Source organism: Cibotium barometz, chromosome 18 (assembly GCF_041138505.1).
Source record: "Cibotium barometz isolate CiBa-2024 chromosome 18, ASM4113850v1, whole genome shotgun sequence".
NCBI classification, from domain to species: domain Eukaryota; kingdom Viridiplantae; phylum Streptophyta; class Polypodiopsida; order Cyatheales; family Cibotiaceae; genus Cibotium; species Cibotium barometz.
In genome coordinates this window covers 30,370,085-30,393,065 of record NC_141063.1, presented here as the reverse complement: position 1 = coordinate 30,393,065, position 22,981 = coordinate 30,370,085, and the positions used below count along the sequence as shown (strand labels likewise).

The window sequence follows — 22,981 nt, the reverse complement described above, 5'->3', positions numbered from 1 at the left end:
TGTACTACTGAAGTTTTTTGGTCATATTTTTGTTTCGGGTGCGTTCTAGGGGTTGTTCACGTGGTTTTCAGGGTTTTACAAGCATCTTTGGGAACTGGATTTGCACTGTTCTTCATCAGATTTTGGAGTACTTTTGTCAAAAGTAATGGGCATCCCCCGTAGAGGTAACATTCCCTCTTGCTCGAGTTGCAATTGACCTCAATTACATGGATGGTAAGAGTGGATGAGATTTTGGTAAGAACGGAAAAACTTTTCTGCATCCATTTGGCATGTTCAATAGGATGGTTCTTGAAAGTCATAAGATACTTAATATAAGTGGTGTTACATGTGCGTGTAGTGGTGGTCTCATGGTCAATAATCAACTTAAGTACAAGATGTTCTTGTATAATGTTGAAAGGTCCATAAAATTTAGGAGCTAATTTTAGCATATTCCTTATATGGGATACTGGGATGCTCCACAAGCTCCATTCCTTGAACAAACCTCCCGTGTTTCTCTTCTCCTGAATCATATGGGAGAACATGTTCCTTGCCGGGATAGGAGATGCAACTCTCTTCTCTTGTAGTTATATGTTGAACCAGATTTTGGGTAGTGGGACAAGCCTCTTATAGAGTCCACCAGATTTTGGGTATAGTTTGACAAGCCTCTTATAAAATCCACCAGTAGCTTTTAGTGCCACTCCCATGGTCTTCTAGCTTAGGTGTTTCACACTGTGTACATACCCTAATCCTGATTCGTTACAAAAAAGATCAAACGATGATAATTATTGCACAAATAGCAAGGCCATTAAACCTCTTTTACCACAGGCATGCAGCTAACTTAAATCTTAAGTCCAGTGCTAGTACAACCAAAATCAATATTTTGGTGCCTTGCCAGCAAGAGCGAATGGAGAAGACAGAAACAAAAAAAGAACCAAGAGTTTTACGTAGAAATGAATTTTTTTTATAAAAGAAATATTTAAAGCTTTAAATATTAAAGCTTATTTCTTGAAAATTTATGTAGCCCCTTAAGCATTGTCCACTATAGATTATGTGGATTAGGGTGCTTATCCACGTCGGGACTAAATGACTCATTATGAATCAGGAGGGATCTAAGGCTGAAACGAGGCGTCGCGATTTTGCCTAATCTAGACCGTCAAATTCCCGTCGGGCAAGTGAACTAGGGGTACTTAGGATATACCATGGGGATTTTTGGGACTTAGAAAATTTTGGAGGAGTTGAGCTCAATGCAAAAGAGGATTCGAACTTGGAACCATCCGCTCAAGCTTTCAACATCTAACCACTATGCTATACTTTCCAGCAGGTTGTGGACTTGATATTTTGGTCCCTAGTTCACTTTCTTACTGAAAAATGTTTCCCTAGTTCACTTTCTTGCCAGAAAAGGTCTCCCTAGTTCACCCCCTAGTTCACCTCGCGAGTTCACCCCTAGTTTACCCCCGAGTTTACCCGGAGTTCACTCGTAGTTCACTTGGGAATCCAACGGTGTTGATCAAATCGGGATCGGGATGCCTCTTTCCAACCATAGATCCCTCCTGACTCGTGATGTGTCACTTAGTCATGAGGGGTGCTTATGAATACATGAAAATAGTGGAGTGCTCTTCAGCCCATGCTCCTTCCATCCATATGGCTAGATTTCGGAGAGGATGGGAAAATCAAAACGTGGTTTGCAAGATTTCCGAGAGGATGGGATAATTAGAAGGTGGTTTTGCTCCTATCAGTGGTATTTGAAAAGTGGGAAGTGGTTTTTGGGAGAAAGGTGACAAGGATTTGAAGCCCTTGATCTAGATAACCATGTGGGTGGTGTTTGAAAAAATGGGAAGTGAAGTGGTTTTTAGGAGAAAGTTGACAAGGATTTGAAGCCCTTGATCTAGATTCCAATGGCTGAGAAAATTTCCTTAAACCATTTAACTCTTTTGCCCAAAGGTTTCTAGAGCTTTGATTTCTGTGTCGTTTTGGTTTTTGTGAGCTTCTCTCTTTGTCCAAGGTACTTGTACCCTTGCTGGAGGCTTTTGCAGGCATTTGACACCAGTCTTTCTTTTTTTGAATATAATTCTCCTTTAATTTGTTGAAGCTTTAGTAATTCCCAAAAATCAAACCTTTGGCCTTCTTTGCACCAAATAAATTGTGTAAAGCTTGTTTTTTAATTTTTTTCCAAAAATCCTTCTCCTTGAGTGGTCCCCAAAGTTATTATACCATTGTCATGACCTTTAAGACACTTGTAAAAGAAATTCTAATTTCTCAACATAAAAATTAGAACATAACATATACTTGCAAATTAAAAGCATAAGCCTTATTAAACCATTAAAATAAACAAAGTGAGATGGAGAATAGAGTAGAGGTCATCGTCGACACAAGAATCTCCCTTGGGAAGAGTGTGTCCCTTGTAGTACCACTCACCCATATTTATATGTATTAGAAAAATCTTCCTTTTTAAAAAGATAACTTCAAAAAACAAAGCACAAGCACCTTTGAGTTTATGAACGTGCAAGCTATACAAAAACATAGAAAGCAATAATATAAAGTCTTGGGCCTACCAAAAGTATAAAATACTATTTGTTATGTACAAAGGTATGAGGCCTTAGCCTTACAAAAATATTAATGAAACCAAAAAAGGTGTTCACATGTCTTCCAAAATATCCCATAGTGGTCCAACACATGTTCCACCCGTGATTAGCACATAATCTGCCACTCAATTCACCTTCATCCAAAATAATATTAGTCGGTGCACACAGCTGATTAAACATATTAATCCTAACCATATCATACCAGTGCATATAGCTGATTAATCCCGATAGACATCATACCAATGCACATAGCTTGATTAAGCACATTAATCTTGGTAGATGATATAAATAAAAGCCGCATCCAAAATAAAACATCTCAAAATAAAATTATGGACGTCTCCATAGAGGTTACATGAAATGCAAGATATGATTAGGCATGTGGGTAAAGTGAGGGCTAGGGAGAAAAGAGAAGCAAGGGAGAGGCTGGGGGATGTCCACAAAAGAAAAGGCTAGTTGAAACTTTGTCAACACAAGAGAAAGAGGAATATGTTTCTTGCCATGCTCAGTTGTATATCATGGATGAGAATCCGGGCAGGGGATTTTTAAGAGATTCCAAGGACTATGCCTTGAGAAATAAAAAATGGGTTTCCAAGCATGCATTCTTAGAGCTTTTTTGGAGCACCCAAAAAATGAGCTAGTTGGGTAGGGTAACTAGATGTATAAACCTGATAAAATTGTTGCCAAATGTGTGTCATATATGGGGGGCAGTCTTGAACATTAAAGAAGACCTCCCAAAACAAGTTCCAAGCTTAAGGGTCCCTCCTCAAACTCTTACCTAAACTCAACTAACTAACTAAATACCTCACTTGCCATCATTCATCTTGAGCCAAAGGTCTTTGCTGATAGAGCATCCTAGATGGAGAGACCTTTGGCTCGAGACGAATGATGACAAGCCTTAAACATGTTAGGCAAAGAAAAAACCCCAAGATGGGTGGGTTATTTGTTGAGTTTTTTCTAGCTTTTTGGACCCCCCTCAAGGTTATTCTCATGCAAACTTTTCATAGGACCTTTCTTTCAAGGCTTATGGATAAGGATTCGAAGCAAGGGGTCATTAAGATTATACATAAGAAAACTTCTTATCCCTAAGCAGACTGCATGTGACACTTTTTCTCATTGGAGACCTATAACTCTATTATCTATGGTGTATAAAATTCTGGCCAAGACCATTGTCCTCAAATTGGCCCTCATTCTACAAGAAATGGTATCTAAAAAGCAACATAAATTTGTCAATGGGAGATCCATTTATGACAATATTCTGGATGCCTTAGTTGGAAAGAAGTTAGCCATCACTTCTAAGAAAAAGTGTATTATGATTCAATTGGATCTTGAGAAGGCTTATGACTGAGTGCATTGGTCATTTTTCTCTAGGGTACCCCCTAGCCCCCTTCCTGGCTAATCACCCTCTAATCTTAGCCCTTGAAATGACTATTGTAGTAGGGAAGGGCAAATTGTGGATCTAAAACTTCAAGCAACAGAACAAATGGGCATCCAGGGTTTGTTGATGATCCTCTTCTTTTCTTACAAGCTAATAATGATAATGTCAGGAAGGCTTTGGCTATTCATCAAATGATTACATATGCTTTAGGGTCTAATTGTAATATTTTCGAATCTAGAATAATTAGTCTAATTGAATATGATCCTTTTGACACAACTAGATGGGGGAGTCATGTCATTAACAAAGGCAAAATATTTAGACATTTGGGAGCTCCTATTGGGATTGGGGTTTCTAACAAGGACTTGGTTGAATGGGAACTTGACAAGGCTATCTTAAAATAAGGAAGTGGAATACCCTTTCATACTAGAATGGACTTAATCAATTCCATTCTTTCTACCTGTATTATGTTTTTATGTCTAGTAATTGAGTTTAGGGGTATACATTGGAATTGTTTTATGTTTCACATTAGGAGATTTTTATGGAAAAGTCAAAAGAAGTATGCTTCTTGGCTAGCCACGGGAAAAGGTGTGCATGCCTAAGGAGTTGCCCATTCGTGCTAATCTTGCCTACATTTTTGACCCAAAGTGAAAGATGGTCCACGATGGTGAAGCAAATAGTGGAAGGGGCCAATGCAAAGGGGCTTTCCTGGATTGATAAGTTGTTTTCTCATGCCCCTCTCAAGTTGGGGGATTCCCTCTTTTGCAATTTCCTGGGGAAGGCCTTCTCTCAGGGAATGGATCTACCAGAGTGACTGGAAATTCCTTTTTTTATTTACACCTATGGTGGTCTCACAGGTTTACTCCTCGCTAAATTGGATGTTACAACAACCAAAAGACTGAATAACAAGGGAATCAAATACATTGGGGATTTGTGGGATGAACCCCTGCTGGGATGGAGGGATGAAAGACAGCTAGGGTCTTGAAGACTCCCTACATGTAAGGGGGTCCAACACCTGATATTATTGGTAAGGGGGTCCTTAGAATTAATGTTGTATACATGTTCTCCCCACTGTCATTAAAGGACTAGTGCTAGAAGAATGGTGCCCTTTTGGAACATTCAACAACCAAGGGAGTGTAGTGCCTTTGGGCAGGAATGTCTCTTATTGTAATCAAGTTTGGAAGGTGAAGTGGAGGTTATTTACGTGGAGACAAAGGTGGCAAGTGTTGTGGAAACTGGGAATTCCCAAAAGATGTAGAATATTTATGTGGAGGATAATAATGTGGGCCCTTCCTCTAGGGTGGAAACTTGGGAAGAGGAATTTTACCTTAAAGCCATGTCCCAGATGATGTGCTTCAGTGGAAGATGGATGGCATGCCTTTAGTTGTTGCCCTCCAATAAGGGGAGTCTAGTCATCCATGACTAAATGGATGAGAGAGGGGGGGATAACATTAGTCTCTATTTGATGATTGAAAAGTTGTGAAGAGAGAGGGGGGGAGGTGGGTGGGTCATCAGAGGCTCCAACATCAAAGCCATGGAGGTGCAAAGTAGTCTATTGAAAGTATGAGGACGGGAGAGAGAGAGAGAGAGAGAGAGAGAGAGCGCGCGCCTTTCCATACCGAATGGTCATCATTGTTAAGGTGGTTAAATCAACGAGAGATATATTTTTGAGTATTATAGTTGAGAGAGATTATAACAACCACTAAGCAACTTGGTTTAATATGATTTTTTTTTAAAATAAGAAACTATGCCACATGGAAACACACGGTTCCTTTCTTTTCCAAAATTGTGCCTATGTCGTCCAAGTAAAGAAGACCAATGCATGGAAGTCCTTACAGTCTTGTTCAAAGTTGGGGCCTCATGGGTACATTAACCGTAGACTAGTCAAAGTGAATCTTCTATGAGTTTTCTACTTCGGGATTCAAATTTATATATCATGTTCTATTGTCATTAAATCTTACTTTCTGATTTTATCTCCTGATCCTTATTAAATTGAAATTATCATTTAATGAGTTTTTTTTACAAAGTAGCTTGGATTTACTTCTTGTTAAATGGGTCATGGATGGATCCGAAACTTCATGTATGCTTGTGGATATGACCTTGGGTGCAGAGCCACATCATAGAGCTCAAAGTCTCGAGAAAAAAAAAAGCATGCTTAAAATTTCACAGAATTTGCCATAAATTTTCGTGACAACACACTCCCATACCTATCATCTGATGATTAGTTAAAAGATAGGAGAATAATGATTAGTTAAAAGATAGGAGAATTTTGAATGAGTAACTTGATGAATTTTGAATGACATCCTTACGGATTGCCTCCGCAAAGGGTGTTAGTCATAACCTTAAGCCCGTTCCTGGAGCGTACCGAATTTTTAATAATCCATCAGTTTGCATTAGTATCATCTCATTGATTATATCTTCGAGCAGAGCATATTCATCCAAGAAAGTTCCTTTGGAGGCACTTATGATTTTGGCTAGCACAAAGGATTAATCCAGGCAGTTATGTGAGTGTAGATTATAAAAGTCTTAACAAAATTATCACTAATAATTGGTTCCCGAGCATGGATGACCATATAGATCATCTTCAAGGTGCAGGAAGCTAGTCTTTTTTACAAATAACTCCCAAAATGTGCCCTTCTATTGCAAACTTAAACTTTCCCAATTCTAAACTTGGAACCTTGCACTTTCTCAAAAACATTGCATTCTTATGGAAACCTGCAGCACAAAAGCATACAGTTTGTGCAGTTTGATTAGCAGTGGAAAGTCTAGATAAGAGCCTAGTTTGACTAATCAGGGAAAAATCACACCATTGCAACCCCAAGATTTCCAGAATTACTGGCTGGTTATTGGAGATAGGGAAGCTATTAGCTGTCATCAATAAACACAAGGTTTTCCATTGAAGTAGACTAGCACAAAGCTGTAGGCAAAAATACCACTGCAAATAGGAGACACCCTTGTCTGAACTTGAAAACGCATTGATTCACTAACGAAAGTTTGCTACTGTTAAGGACTGCAAGGACACAAAAATCCAGGAATGCTTCCTCCCTGTAACCATACTTTATAGCTTCTCAATTTGACCAACCGATAACAGTTATGTTAGCATTGCAACACCAAATCTGCTCATAATGAGCTCTGACTCAAGCCTATTGCACAGTGAAGGCATTAAAGCTTGCTTAAAATTCTTAAAGAATTGTAATCACCAAACTGTCATTTTACCCCAAAAAGTCGTATTTGCCAAAGTCAATTGAACTTTTGTCTTGCCACATTTACAAGCCAGCCAAAGCAGAAACAATAGTGGTAGTTCAACAAGACAACTACTGACCAAGAAGGGCTTTGACACTGAATATCAAAACACCAAAATGTTCTTCCGCACAAGGCTTTTTCTTGGTGCTGTTAAAACTGATAGGCAATTCCAAGCTCATGTTTAGCATGGAAGTATATGAACCTTTGGAAGCAATTACACCAGATTCAAAAGAACTACTATTAGTCCGACAATAAGCAGAAGATGAAGATTCAAGTGCACAGAAGATTGCAGTTCAAGCCAAATAGTCTGGCATTAAGTGGTAAGCCAACACTGATACAGGCTGCTGCCATATATTTTGCAAAATATCCCTTCCAAATATTCAGCATCCAGGCATTCAGTCTGTCCTCAAGATTCAACAGAGTTCACAGCATGTCTTGTATGTGGAAGCTTTACAGAGCTCCATATACATCTGTAAGCCAGAGCCTAGCCGAAAATGCAATCTGACTAGCACACCTTTTCACCAATTCTTTCTGTCCAGGCCTACTCTTCCTCCCTGAGAGCATCAAACTTGTTCGCTGTTGGTCCTGACTGAGATCCACTTTGCTGTGTGCCCCCACGTTTAGCTTCCTCATCTCCTGCAGCTTTAAAACAACAAAAGGTTCAGTATTAAACCAAAGAGCATGTTATTCAAATGCTAAAAGGTTCACGAATCATAATCCCGAACCTTCAGGCTCCACGTCAGGAGGGTTAGCTCGTCCTCGCTGCACTACAAGGGACCTCTGAAATCATAACGTGGAGTTCAAGCAACAAACATCACAAGCCTTTTATTCAAAGCATAGTATCACAATTTCTCAAGACCATGCAAAAATTTAGTATCACAATTTCTCAAGACCTCGCTGCACTACAAGGGACCTCTGAAATCATAAAGTGGAGTTCAAGCAACAAACATCACAAGCCTTTTATTCAAAGCATAGTATCACAATTTCTCAAGACCATGCAAAAATTTAGAGAGATTGTTATTAAACTATTGGAAACTACTTCAGAACTTATTAAAAAAAAGTGTATCCACCTTAAAAGACCGAGGGTTTCGTTTTCCGGGTGACGGTGGTAGCATCCCACTTGCCCTGGCTAGAGATCGCTCTTTTGCCCTCTCTGACAGATTAATGGTTGTACCCTTCCCGACCTGACGAGTGACTATCCGTGAACGTGATTTTTCACTGCGCGTTCCCTCGACCTTCTGATCTCCTGCAGAACCTTCTAAAGCACCAAGGTCCTTTGTCTGATGAGGTTCAGTGTTCAAAGGAAGTTTCTCATCACCCAGAGTTTCATCAGATTCCTGTGCATCTTTCTCAATAGCATCAAGAGAAAGACTTCCACTATTCTTATCTTCGATAGGAACAGCCATTGCCATTTCCTGGGGTACACTTTCTGCAAAACTGTCCTCTGGATCATCAGGCTCAATCTCCCCATCCTCAACATCCAAGCCACTATCAGTCAAAGGAGCATCAGTTTTAATGCCTGTCTCAACTGCTTTGGGTAATGAAACTTCCATTGAAGTGCCTGTTTCTGTAATCATTTCAACTGCGAGTGGGATTGTAACATCTGGCTCTAAAGAGGTTGGAATGCCCCCTGAATCTATTAATACATCAGTTGCATCATTCAAGTCAGGAAGCAAGTTTTCTGTCCCTTCCCTCTCAGAAGCTAAAAAGGTCTCTTGAAATGGAGGCTGCAAAGCTGATATATCTGGTGTGTTTACAACTATAGGCTGCAAAGGGCTTCGGACACCTGATTCTGTAGAGCCCACGATATTTTCAGTTCTGTCAGGTGGTGACTGTGGTCCTTGAGAGTCATAATGCAAATGCTCCTCGACTGGAACAAGAGACTGCTCATCTCGTTCTCCAGTTGATGCACTTTCAGGCAACGGCTCTGCTTCTGCTGTAATAGTCTTCTCATCCTGCATGTTAGCTATTACATCAATGCTTTGAGAAGAAGCAGGAGGATGTAACACATCAGACCTTACAATGCGAGGACGTTTTGTTGCAACTGGCTCTGTCTGTACTGCACGAGTGCCCTGATTATTTTCAATCACATCAACCATCTGGTGAACTTCAGTAGTAGCAGTGCTCAAGTCATTCCTATCAAAGGTTTCCGGATCACCTGCTGTAGCATCCATTTCCAAAACCTTGCTTGCTTCCACAGTTACAAGGCTTTCTGTTATGATCGTTGGGATAGTATCAGACTCAACAACAATTGCTTTCAAGTCAAGACCTTTTTGTTTCTTGTGTGCTGGTGCTGCTTCCTTTTTGGTACTTTGTTCCAAAGAAGCTTCTTCAATAAAATCATGAGCCTGTGCTGAGGGCCGTTTTCGCACACCAGTCACAACATCATCGGTCAAGGGAGCACTAAAAGTGGAAACGACGACTATTGCAGAAGTTGTACTGACATTCTCTGAAACTTCTGTCCCAGCAGTCAAAGCAAGCTTTCCATCATCTCGAATTTCAAACTCAGCCTCAGGCACTTCTATTGCTGTCTCATTCCCTGATTCGCTTGCTTCAGGCTGAATATGTGGTTCAACAGGTGACTCTATCTTTGGTCGGACGATCTTACGTCCAAATTTTTTAGCTTGAACATTCTGAGCAGTTTCAAATGTGTTAGACCCTCCCTCCCCTCCATAAAGGCATAAAGAAACAGTACTTGATCTTTACAGAGGAAACATTCACCTCAGAGAAATTGTCTTTTTCACGCTTTAGTGCATTCAGTTCTTCCATCAGTTTCTGCTTCTCCTGTGGCCCATTTAATAACAAGCACAACTCAGCCACGAGGTAAGTTCCAGCAATCAACAAAAACATGTAGCAGAAGCAAGAGCAAACAATTTCAACTTCACCACCTAAGGTCAAAACTCCACATACCATGTCCTGCTTCTGGGCAAAATCATAGTAAGTTCTCTGGTCCTTCATTCTCCTTTGTTTCTCCTTCCGAAGCTCCTCCCTCTCTTTCTTCAAATCCTCTCTCTCTCTCTCAAGCGTCCTCTCTAATGTCTGATAAGATTTAACAAATTCGAAGATAAAATTTGCCATTGAATACACAAATAAATACTAGGCATAGAATTAAAGGCAATACTAACTTGTATTCTGGTCTCTTTTTCTTTCAGCAGGTTCTCATTCTCCTTCTGAACCTGCTCATGTTGAGTGACCATCTCTTGACGAACTTGAGCTTCTGACCGATGAGAAGATTCTCCTAATCCTCTCTTGTCTGCATGTGCAACAAAATGAGAATGAATATTCTCTCACCAAACCCCAGTTTAGCTAGAAGCACCTCGAAAGTGTGAATGGCAGACGAACTTTTAGGTTAAGGAAGGCAGTTGCCACACTCCACACAACATATCCTATTGTCACACTGGCACAGCTCATAGTTTGCATCCCAATATCATTTTCTAAAAATCAAAGTACCATTTTTATCTGCTATATGGACTTTAAAATACCCAAAAAAATATTAATTTTCAAGGCTTTTTGAGAGAGGGGAAATTGGAAGTTCCATGGTGATAATAATAGAACCAAGGCTAGCATGACAGCTATTAAAAAATGAATAAATAACTCTCTGTTGGCCGTTTATCATCAAGTGGTCCAAGGGTGGAGGTTTTTTTTTTGCAATTTTCTTTCTAAAAATATTGGATTTGATATAGATATGTTTTGATCAACATTTATTGTTTGTGTAAGTGAAGTTATTATATATAACGTGTATGTATGTATAAGTTGAATTATAACACCTTGGATGATTATTAAGGTGAAAATATTATATTATCACAAGTTTATGACCTGAGAGGAGGGGAGTAGTAGTAGTTTTCTCGTCCTACCATTTCCCTTTTCTGTTCACTTCCAATGCTAGTGAGCGTTTTCTGCCCCTTGGGCCTCCAAGCGCTGTTATTCTAGCCTATTAGGAACTGCTCTAACCTCCCTTCAAAGACAAGTCACTCTAAAAATCCCTTGACTAGAGCAGACACCTACCTGGGTGGTAGGTAGATTTCTGCTTCAAATAGTTTGTACAAGAACAAAAGTGGTTGAGAAAGACTTGCCACAAGGGATAGATGAGCCTTTCACAGTCAAAAAACCAGAGGGCAAATGATTTGTCCAGTCAAGAGAATAAACAGTAGAAGCTTTCAGGAGAGGAACCCAGAAGCTCTTTACGTTCCTACTGGATTACATTGTCCATGCATCTAGCATAAATCTTACTACAGTTTCAGTCTTTTACGTTCCTACTGCACTACAGTGTACATGCATCTATCGTGAATCTTACTACAGCTGCAGTCCTAACGATTGAACTGTCTGTACCCCTATATCATACTTCATTCGCCGGGTGCTACAAAGACATTCAGAGGCCCCTATTTTCAAATAGCTATGTTAATCTGGCTTCAACTCTAGGAGGGGTTCCACACGGCTACACATGAGCTTGCATACTAAGCTTCTATCACTTCTATAAGGTTGCAATCAAAATCAACACTGATGAAGACTAGCATTAGGGAAATTAGCTTGAAGAACATTACTCGCACTTGCTTTTAACTCATCAAGTTGCTTCGAAAATGAGTCCTTCATGTCATCCTTCTCCTTTGTAATGGTCTCAATTTTGCGCTGCAATAGAATGCATTCAAGGGGGAAAACAGTCTTTAGTACACAGATGTTGGCTTTGTTTACAGAGCTTGTTTCTGTAATCCAATCCAAGAAAACATATACATACAACCATAACAACAAAAATCCAATAAAACTGTGCTCTTGTACCTTGAATAAAAACATTTGCCTCCTAAACTTGTCCGTTTCAGCCTTTGCAGTCCCCTGCATGGCACCCAAAAAAGTTCCAAAATTGGAAAGCATGCATCATGTGTGCATGCATATAATGTAAAAGAATGTGAGCATGGGGAGGGAGCATCTATTCATGTATGTAAAGACGAGGAAATGTGAGTACGTAAACATAGATCCCTCGCACCTCAACCTCTTTTACTCTCTTTTCAAGCCCAGTCATTGTTTCATCTTTGATCAAAATTTCTTGCTCCAAGTTACGAATGACTTCCTGCAATTTCTGCGGCTCTCCTTTTGCTGCATCCAGCTCAACTTGATGCAACCTGAGAGTTTCCTGCAATAAAAAAATAAAAAAAATTGCAACATGATATTACTGGTTCTCAGTCATGTTTACACTCTACAAATGTGTCAGCAACAGTTTCTCACTGTCCATATTTTGTCAGCTCATCAATCCAGGCCAAACCTTCAGGTTTGTGAAACACAATAACCAACATGTGAAGCATGCTTAAATAGGGCATCACCATCACAGCAAATAGGACAATGGACATGGCGACCCAACCTGAGTTGAAGCCAGCTCTGATTGTGCTCTATTGTATTCTTCCATGTCTAGAGATTTGTACTTTTGAAGCAACTGTTGCAGAGACCACACAAATTCTCAAACACATGAGTTTCAGCCTTGAAAACCTTCAGAATCATGTCATATTCTTCCCACCTGAGAGACCCTGTTCTCCCATCTAGCTATCTCTGCTTTTTGCACATCTACATCCTTTACTGTAGCCTCCAGCTCAACTTCCCGCTCTCTCAGTGCCTTTCTCAGTGACTCAACTTCTGCTTGTTCATTTTGCAGCTTCTTACGTAAACTCTGTTAAAAATTAGATCTTCTGTCATTACAATAATCATATCATACTTTTAAAAAACGTAAGATCTGGGAAAAAATCACAAGGAGGTGGTGGAAGCAGAAAAAAGTAGGGGGGGGGGGGGGGGGGGGGGGGTTGTGAAGAGAGATTCCTTCTCCTAGAGAACATACCTGACAATCCTCAAAATTTCTCTTGTTTTCCAGTCTGAGTTGTGCATTGCTCTCCCGAAGCAAAGTCATCTCCCTCACCTACATTATAGTATACTTGAATAAGTGAAATTAACATTTCTACTCTTTTTCTGAAGCTCCTTAGCATACATATGCATACCTGGACTTGCAGGGACTTGAATTCTTCTTCAGAACAAAGTGTCACACGTGTGTTTTCGTGCTCACCACGAAGGATTGCTTGAGCTTCCTGGGCTGCATGAAGTGCAGATTCCAGCTGAATCCAATGTGCAAATAGAGGGAACCAAGGTCAGGTGCATAATAAGTTTCAAAAAACAAGGTGCGTAACAACAAGGAGCAACAAGGGTTGGCCTTTTCTCACATAGAACTAAGGTAACATGCACTAAGAAAATGGGAAAACAGTAGAAGCCCTCAAAAGAAGCAAGCAAAAGGAGAAGGCAACAAAAGAAATTTGATTCCAGACACTTCCTTTTGTATTTAAGTCGACCTAACTTTTTGACATCCCTGCATGGATGGACCTTTGATAATATTGTACATCACAAGGGAGGAAATTCCTCCTGTTAACCCACACACCCACCCCACACCCACACCCACATACGCACGCGCGTACACATGCACACAAACCAACACACACAAGAACCCAAGCATAATCCTCTTTGACTAATTGAGATCACACACACACACACACACACACACACACACACACACGTGCACGCACGCCAATGCACACAAGAACCAAGCATAACCCTCTTTGACTACTTCAGAAGTTTTCGGGCACACCTGTTTCTGCAAGCGAAGACGTTCTTGTTTCAGGAGAGAAATCTCCATATCTGACTGTCAACAGCAAGACGACAATGATTCATAATTCTAAACTGCATACCTAACCTTATGAGCTTCACAACTAAACCAAAAACCCATCTCAAGAACCAGGATCCAAATTGCCAGTAAGTAGCAGCATGCTTACGGCTTCTTTAGATCGGCGAAGATAGCGAATGACATCTTGTAAATCATTTTCTACATGTTCCGAACTTTTCAGAAGATCGACAGACTTCTGACTATGTTCTGCTGCAAGAATGTGGGTGGCCTCAACACGGTCCAGCAAGATCTGATTCTATCACACCATCAGGAAGGTGTAGGGGCACCCCTTGTGTCTGAGCCTTGAAAAATATTAGCCAACAGGGCAAACAACAGTATACCTGTTCTTCAAGTTCCCTTAATTTGCTAATCAAACTTTCATTCTCAGAAAGGAAGGAAGCTTTCTCCATCTCCCAGGAAACTCGTGATGATCCCTGTGACCAGACAATTACTGAGCTAATATCCCCAAAAAAAAACCAAGCAGAAAATATTAAAAACCCTAGAGAATCCATAATTTCAATGGTAAAATCCATACAAGCTCAGTTGTGGATATCTCTGCCTTTGCTCGCAACTCTGACACTTCTTTCTCCAGACTTCCATTTCTTTCAGATACCATTGTCAATTCCCTTATAGTATCTGCTTGAAGCAGAACCTGAAAACCACGTCATGGTGAAAAGATACATATCCTTGACTTAAACTATATGAAGACCTACATTTCAGGATCACAAGCAAAAACCAGTGAGGAAACACTGGTATCAATATTATGAGTAACACCAGTGAGGCAACATGAGTGAGGAAACACCACTGGTATCAATATTATGAGTAACACCAGTAAGGCACATACGTTAGGAAAACTGGTATCAATATTATGCATTGCAGGCTGCTAACGAACACACGATTTTGTGCATCTAAACTCCTACAAGCCATAATGATGTGGACAATAATCCTTAGCTCAGGAGAAGACGCTCGATTTCTTTCTCCTGTCTACCATAACAAACTCAATTTAGCCTTGCTTGCCAAAAACATGAGTCCCTAATGTGTGCTTTGACCTTACTAAACCATAGGGCTGACACAATTCAAAGTTGCACTACTGTTGTTCTAATGAATTGTATGTTGAGATATCGAGCTCATCTAGAGAGGCGGTGGACACTGATGACCCACCTGGGGGATAGGCCCCACACTTACACCACTGGCATGGTTGGTGAGATCATGGGTGATATGCGGCCAGTGGGATGACAGACTGTGTAACAGCCATTCTAGAGACTGGCATAGTTATAGCGCCAGCTCATTTAGTTGGGTTCACACTATAGAGAACCCTAGTATGTATTTGGTTGAGTACCTTTTCATAGTGTGTGTACTCTTATCTTTGTATATGGTGTGTTGAGTGTTGAGTGAAGAAGAAGAAGATTTTCAGCCTCTCACCTTGTGTGTTCTCTTTTAGGGTTTTGTGAGTGTGTGTGTGCTTGCAAGAGCTCAAGCTCTCTTCTCCCCTGCATCTTTTCATGGTATCAGAGCTTGGTTCATGCTAAGGGCTGAGCTGCAAGCAAGAGAAGCACAGGAAGCGGTACAAGGGTAAGAGCTTCATCTACTCTTCCCTATTTGTGTTGGCGACTACACCCTTGTCGGGAGCTCTACGGGAGGCACCGGCAAACGATCTCTGATTGAGGAGCTTTCTTCGCAGAAGTAAAGCTATAGGACAACTATATTGTCCTATAGGGCAACTATACTATCCTATCGGACAAAAAAATTTCGGGCTGAAAACGCGTTTCGAGCGCGTTAGGACCTCCGTTTTTCAGAAAGCATGCGATTTCGAGCACTGCAGGTAAGTCATCGATTCTATGCAGAACTCTGTTTAAAGAACTGCAGGAAGACAGATTGGTTGTGCAGACATTGTATGTGCTGCTGCAAGGAGGTCAACAGTTGCAATTGGGTGTATGTATGCACATTGAGGTCACTGGTTGTGACATTTGAGTGTAGTACAGTACCGCTGCAAAAAATACAGCAGTTTGTGCAGGACAAAACAGAGTGCTGTTTTTGGTAAATTTGTGTGTCTGGCAAGATGTCAAATGATGGCATAAACCAGATTGTTGCTGAGAAGCTTGACAAGAACAACTTCCATGCTTAGAGGTTCAGGTTGACAAACTTCCTGATAGGAAAGGGTTACTGGGACTACATAGAAGGTGAGCATGAAGAGGCACCGGAGATACCGGAGATCAATCCGACTACTGCAGATGTGAAAGACTTCAAGGATAGGAACCAAGGAGCTAGAAAAGTTATGTATTGGCTCTCTATCAGTATACAGGACATCATGATTGGGCACATATAGGATGCCAAGTCCCCCAAGGAGGCATGGGACACCTTGATAAAACTCTATGAAACGAATACCAAGGCACGAAAGATACAGTTGAAGAATGAACTTCATACTGTGGAGAAAAAGAGTATGTCTGTGAATGACTATGCATTGAAGATCAAGGGTATTGTGGAATCCCTTGCATCTATTGGCGTTTCAGATGATGATGATGATGATAAGGTGGAAGTCTGTCTATGTGGTCTCAGGCCACAATACAAGGCGTTCAAGACGTCTATTCAGACTCGGAAAAACATTTTCAATTTCACAGATTTGGTGTCTATGTTGATTATAGAAGAGAAGAGCTTGGGTGAAGACCAACAGCCTTCACAAAACAAAAACAGTTCAAAGCAACAGGCCTTCTACACAAGTTCAAGAAGAGGCCAATTCAGAGACGGGGGGAGTCAAAGAGGTTGTGGAAATTGGCAAAGGCAGTATAATGATACACATGGATGATTTTATTGTGGTAAGCCTGGACATGTGCAGGCAAATTCTTGTAAGAAGCAGGCTGACATGCAAAATGAAAAATTGCAGCAAAACAACTATGCATCCTCGAGCAGAAACAATGAGGATAATGAAAGGTTGTTTGTTATGCACCATGTCGTTAATGCCATGTCTGAAAATGTTGAAGCAGCACATAAAGATGATGTATGGTACGTTGATTCAAGTGCTTCGAACCACATGACAAGTCATGGGGAGTGGTTCAAGGAGATGAAAAACCTTGAAAGACCAGGTTTTGTGGAAACAGGGGATGACACTGCTCATCCAATTACCCATGTTGGAGATGTGCCATTGTCTATGCAAGATGGCAAAGTGAAGTACCTTGTAGATGTACTTCATGTTCCGAACATAACAAAGAATCTGGTTTCAGTTGGCCAGATGATTGAGTAGGGTTTGCAGGGTCGGTTTAACCCTGATGGTTGTTATGTTGAAGACTTTAAAGACAAGTGCAGGTTGGTTGCAAAAGACAACAGAGTGGGTAGAATGTTTACATTGAATGTAAACATGCCTGAAGTGAGTGTTGCGATGTTTGCAAATGGTTCAGGAATTGTTGCAGACACAGACATTTGGCATAAAAGAATTGGACATGTGAATGTGCAGAGAATGAAGTCTATGCAGACTAAAGGAATTATGACAAGGCTGCCAAAGTTTAAAGTTGAAGGTATGCAGAAAATATGTGAAGCATGCCAATTTGGAGAGCGAGAGAAGAATATGCCGCATAGCTATTGGGCTGAGGCTATTTCTACAGCAGTTTACATCATGAACAGGAGGCCATACATGATGTAACTCTAGAGGAGAGGTTTACTGGCAGAAAATCTGATTTGTCTCATCTGAAAGTCTTTGGATGCATTGCATATGTGCATGTGCCAGATGAGCTAAGAACTAAGCTGGATCCAAAAGCTGAAAAATGTGTGTTTATTAGGTATTCCCTTGAGCAAAAGGGATACAGGTGTTATAACCCTGCTACACGTGAGTTGAGGGTAAGCAGGGATGTTGTTTTTAATGAGATGAGCAGCTGGTATGCTGCTGAAAAAGAAGCTCTTGGGGCTGATGTGAGTGGAAATGTGGTTGCACACAATACAAGTCAGCAATCACAGTCTTTAAGTGGACCAGGAGAGTCCTCATCTAGTGGTTCAGTTGTTGATAGACCATGGAGTGGCAGGTAGCATCATAATACCAGTCCTGCAAATGTGATTAGTACATCACATAAAGGCAAAGAGAAAGTGGTTGAGCCCCTTAGTATGCCTGACATTTCTGTAGGGCATTCTCATGTTGATGGAGAGTCTAGTGGCTCAGAGATGGGCCTTGATGAGGATCTTGGGATACCAGCTATGAGAACACCCAGTGTAAAGAAGGCTATGGAAGCCATGAATGCAAAGCTGCGAAGATCTGGGAGAGTGAAGAATCCTGTGCAGAGGTTTACCTATGATGGTTATGTGGCACATCACTATGCATACATGGCAAAAGTTGTACAGGTTGTAGAGCCCACATGCATTGATGAGGCTGTTGAAAATGTGTGTTGGGAGAAAGCTATAGATGAGGAGATGGATGCACTATATGGAAATGAGACTTGGGATTTAGTGCAATTGCCTGAAGGCAAGAAAGCCATTGGATGCAAGTGGGTGTACAAAGTAAAACATAACAGTGATGGAAGCATAAGCAGGTACAAGGCTAGATTGGTAGCCAAAGGATATGCGCAGACATTTGGCATTGATTATGAGGAAACTTTCAGCCCAGTTGCCAAGATGGCAACAGTGAGAGTTGTGATAGCAGTGGCTGCGTCAAAGCAATGGTCTTTAAATCAGATGGATGTAAAGAATGTATTCTTGCATGGGGATTTGCAGGAAGAGGTGTATATGTTGCAGCCACCTGGTTATGAGGATGTGAGTCACCCCGAGCATGTTTACAGGTTGAAGAAGGCCTTGTATGGCTTAAAACAAGCACCAAGAGCATGGTCTGACAAGATTTCTGAATATCTTGTCACTATTGGCTTTCATGTAGCCAATGCAGATTTCTCCCTGTATGTGAGACACAATGATAGAGGGGTTGTGCTTGTTGTCATCAATGTAGATGACCTGATCATTACGAGGGACCATGATGCAGAGATCTTTGATGATCTTGCTTAGACAGAAGTTTGAGATGAAGGATCTGGGGGAGCTCAAATATTTCTTGGGCATTGAAGTGATTAGGTCACCACATGGTATTGGATTACTGCAGAGACAGTATGGCTTGGACATGTTGTCCAAGTATGGTATGATAGGCTGTAAGCCTATGTCAGTGCCATTGGATCAGAATGGCAAGTTGAGTGCAGATTCAGGAGAGATTTTGGAGGATCCTACTATGTATAGGCGCATAGTAGGAAGCTTGATCTACATGACGATCACCAGGCCAGATTTGAGCTATGCTGTTGGGTTGGTGAGTCAGTTTATGCAGGTTCCTCGGAAGCCACATTTGGATGCATTGAGACGTATAATGAGGTATGTGAGGTCTACTTTGCATTGTGGACTATTTTATGAAACTGGGACAGAGATATGTGTACATGGGTACACAGATGCTGATTGGGCTGGTAGTATCTCAGATAGAAGATCTACTAGTGGCTTTATGTTTTCTTTGGGGAGTGCTGCTGTGACTTGGAACAGCAAGAAGCTACGGTTGCTCTATCCAGTACAGAGGCGGAGTACAGAGGTGCTGCTATGGCAGTATGTGAGATAGCTTGGTTGAGAAAGCTACTTGCAGATTTGGGTCTATCAGTGGATAGACAAGTTGTCATTTTCTGAGACAACATTAGCAGTATACAGTTGGCCAGGAACCCAGTTTTTTATGCTCGCACGAAGCATATAGAGGTCCACTACCATTTTGTCAAAGAGAAGGTTTTGGCAGGAGACGTTGACCTTGTTTATGTCAGCACACAGGATCAGGTCGCTGACATCTTCACCAAAGCATTGGGTACAGAGAAGCTCCGCAGATTCAAGGCTTCGCTTGGTGTAAGGCTTCGCTTGGTGTACATAAGATGGAGTTGAGCTCGAGGGGAAGTGTTGAGATATCGAGCTCATCTAGTGAGGCGGTGGACACTGATGACCCGCCTAGGGGATAGGCTCCACACTTACACCACTGGCATGGTTGGTGAGATCATGGGTGATATGCGGCCAGTGGGATGACAGGCTATATGACAACCATTCTAGAGACTAGCATAGTTATAGCGCCAGCTCATTTAGTTGGGTTCACACTATAAAGAACCCTAGTATGTATTTGGTTGAGTACCTTTTCATAGTGTGTGTACTCTTATCTTTGTATATGGTGTGTTGAGTGTTGAGTGAAGAAGAAGAAGATTTTTAGCCTCTCACCTTGTGTGTTCTCTTTTAGGGTTTTGTGAGTGTGTGTGTGCTTGCAAGAGCTCAAGCTCTCTTCTCCCCTGCATCGTTTCATTGTAGTCCTACATCTCAAAGGAATCCCCTATGCATTTGACTTATATTGGTTATAGGGTAAAATGCTCACAAATCACAATGCATATTTGAACCACCACCTCTAAACGTTGATAAGGTCAATGTGGACTGTTTTCCCCAGTACAATTTCCCGGACTTCAGACAATCAAAGATCTAAAATAGTTACCATTAGCTTTTGTTTTAGATTTAAACAGCACAGCTCAACATACCTGCCGTTCATAGTTACTTTGAGCAGAACGCCATAGCTGATGCTCTTTCTCCAGCTCATCTTTCAATGCTTTGATGCGCTCCTCTGCCTGCTCTAGTAAGATGCTGTATTTCCAAAAAGGAATGCAAATTCAATTCTAATCTTGCTAAATCCAATGCCTCTACACCCATAAAGAAACAGCAGCCTAAGGGAACCAGAACATTCTTTATCATACTATCTAAAACAGTAAGAAGAGCTTCTTCAGCAAATGTAAAATCCCAAAGTAACAGCAGCCAATATCAACTATGCATAAAACGTTTGATCAATCTCGGAACAAGGCACTTCTGAAGTCTCACCAATTTCCAGAATCCGACTCACGGAGCAACATGATCTCCTTCTCAGCAGTGCTTAGTGCTCTCTCTTTGTCTGCTTCTGCTGCCGCTAGCTCATTCTCTCTTTCACAGAGTAGTTTTTCCAATTCTGTGGCCTTCTCCCTTAAAGAGGATAACTCGGAGCCCAATGATTCTTTTGTCTTCTCTGCCTGTCACAATGTATCAAATAAGCAAAACATGTGTATCAATTATCCAAGACGTGCTCAGACACAGTACAAAAATTTACTTCTTCTTTGAAATGGTTATGGGCATCTTCCATTTGAATAAGTGCCTCCTCGTTGAGTTGAGCAAGTCGCTTGTACTGAATACATGACAGCCCAAGAAAAAACATCCCATGAGCACCAATACAGGAAAAGAAGCCTTCAATAAACCATAAGAAACAGTTCACAGAATTTTGACCTGATCAGTGTGGTTTTTGGAAGCATCCAGTTCTTCTTTCAGGCGGCCAACCTCTTCTCTAGCCTGCTCCAACAGAGAAGGAACCTGCATGAACACTTGGATTTTATCTGGGGCCAAATATACCACTGGGGATAGTACTATTTTAAAAAATCAGCACAAGGGCTGCTTAATATCTACCTAGTCAGGCGCATTCGCATTATCCAAAAGAACCATATACTGCACTCATGCCGCCACATAAATGAAAGCTCCCAAGTACGATGGTGCACGAACAAGAATGCAAACGTGAATTTTAGGATGCTACAAGAGTCACTCCCCCCCCTTTCCTCCCTCCCCCTACCTTGGTGGCCAAAAATTTCAAAATCATGTTTTCAAGAATTGACTCAGAAATGTTTCAAACGCATTCAAATATAAATCATATACATTTACTAATAGATTTCCCTACCCTCAAAAGAAAATAACAGTTCTTTGAGATTAATCTACGCAAAATTGAATTTCATGTTTAAAACATTATGAGACACTTTCACCACTGCTACGCCCCCTTAACCCAAGTGTGCACCACTTCCATTGGCTCCATATAAGAATCTACACAAAATTGAATTCACGTTTGAGATATTATGATGCCATTATGTCCCCCTTCAATTTCTTTTATTAGTCCAAAAACTTACTCCTGGAGTTTTGGACTAGCACAACCTCAATTGGCTCCACGCTCCATTCCTGTTTACCTAAGACTCTGGGCTTTCTCGGCTCTTTTGGATTAATCACTTTATAACTGAAAATAGCACACAAATTGCTGAACCTGGTAAAGGTTTTCCAGCCTAACCTGGCATTACACTGCATATAGCCTCTTTTTGCTCCACAATGTCATGAATTGAACCAAATTTCAATTGAGAGTATTGACATTCGTTTTTCACTCCATCTAAGTATGTGCACCTTGTCATGATTTGTATGGGACTTTTCACCTGTTGCGAATAATGCCCAATTGTTCTTCGTCTAGTTGCCATCTAGTCATGTTTAAGCACTCGAGAAAACTCCAAGGCGATACACATCTTGCGAAGGGTCCAACTGTCATATCTTAAAGTTCAGCCAGGGTCTATCCCAAGACCCAACTGCTCGTCGTATCTGGTTCGGTATAGCCACTGCGCATGACTTTGAGAGTCATGACAATACTACCAAGGAGCGTCTCTATCAAAAAATATTTGCTTCTCATTCCAGTCAACTAGCTATAATTTTTCTCTGGCCCTCTAGGAATTTATTCCATGTGGCTTGGCAATCTAATCATCACCTTTGATTCATGTCTAGTCATTGTACATCATTTGAGCATGCCTAGTCATTAATGACGTCATCAAGATTAAGAATGGAATGTGGTTATTGTAAAGGAGGCAAGAAGGAATGTGGCTCCTGCCTTCCCCTTTTTGCTGTGGTTAGATTTCCTTAATCATGTTCTATTTAAAGGGCATTCTCAAGCATGTATTCATTCTCGTTCATAAAGCAAAATTGTTTTTCATGTTCTTCTCCTGTGCTGATTCTCTTTGCCTATACTAGTTTCTGTCATCTCCCCTACTTTCTTCCTTGTTGCTGGAGTAAACAAAACAGTTGCCCTAGCACATTGCCACACACAACAGGAATGCACCATGTTTCTAGTTATTTTAATGTCTACTTGGAGTCTGGAAACCAAAGAACCTTGTTTTATCCCTGCTTTAAGGAACTTGAAAAGTCCAAGAAGGTTCAGAAACCCTGCTGCTTGTAGTCAACTTATTGAGTAATAAGTACTTTATTAACCTTTTGAGACGATTCTTTTTCCATTTTACAAGAGAAATTACAATGAAAACCAGAAAGTGATTCATCATT

At 40.9% G+C, this 22,981-nt stretch overlaps 1 protein-coding gene across 8 annotated transcripts in view; it reads right to left on the bottom strand.

Moving 5' to 3' along the window:
- Positions 1-7,128: 7,128 nt before the first annotated feature.
- The window catches only part of NUA (nuclear pore anchor), a 124,538-nt gene continuing 108,685 nt past the window's right edge, over positions 7,129-22,981 (bottom strand). For 2 of the 8 annotated variants that reach the window (XM_086812439.1, XM_086812445.1), the window contains exons 29-49: positions 21,134-21,217; positions 20,961-21,035; positions 20,699-20,883; positions 20,365-20,467; positions 14,400-14,516; positions 14,206-14,298; positions 13,974-14,120; positions 13,790-13,843; positions 13,152-13,265; positions 12,995-13,072; positions 12,680-12,829; positions 12,527-12,598; positions 12,155-12,301; positions 11,950-12,003; positions 11,718-11,802; positions 10,302-10,429; positions 10,087-10,215; positions 9,898-9,960; positions 8,247-9,809; positions 7,902-7,956; positions 7,129-7,818 (exon numbers count right to left, since the gene is read on the bottom strand). In XM_086812439.1, coding sequence (XP_086668565.1) covers positions 7,718-7,818; positions 7,902-7,956; positions 8,247-9,809; positions 9,898-9,960; positions 10,087-10,215; positions 10,302-10,429; positions 11,718-11,802; positions 11,950-12,003; positions 12,155-12,301; positions 12,527-12,598; positions 12,680-12,829; positions 12,995-13,072; positions 13,152-13,265; positions 13,790-13,843; positions 13,974-14,120; positions 14,206-14,298; positions 14,400-14,516; positions 20,365-20,467; positions 20,699-20,883; positions 20,961-21,035; positions 21,134-21,217 — 3,597 coding nt within the window. In that variant the 3' untranslated portion in view covers positions 7,129-7,717. The remainder of the gene's footprint in view (positions 7,819-7,901; positions 7,957-8,246; positions 9,810-9,897; positions 9,961-10,086; positions 10,216-10,301; positions 10,430-11,717; positions 11,803-11,949; positions 12,004-12,154; positions 12,302-12,526; positions 12,599-12,679; positions 12,830-12,994; positions 13,073-13,151; positions 13,266-13,789; positions 13,844-13,973; positions 14,121-14,205; positions 14,299-14,399; positions 14,517-20,364; positions 20,468-20,698; positions 20,884-20,960; positions 21,036-21,133; positions 21,218-22,981) is intronic. The other 6 variants (XM_086812441.1, XM_086812442.1, XM_086812443.1 and 3 more) reach the window with 6 other exon arrangements.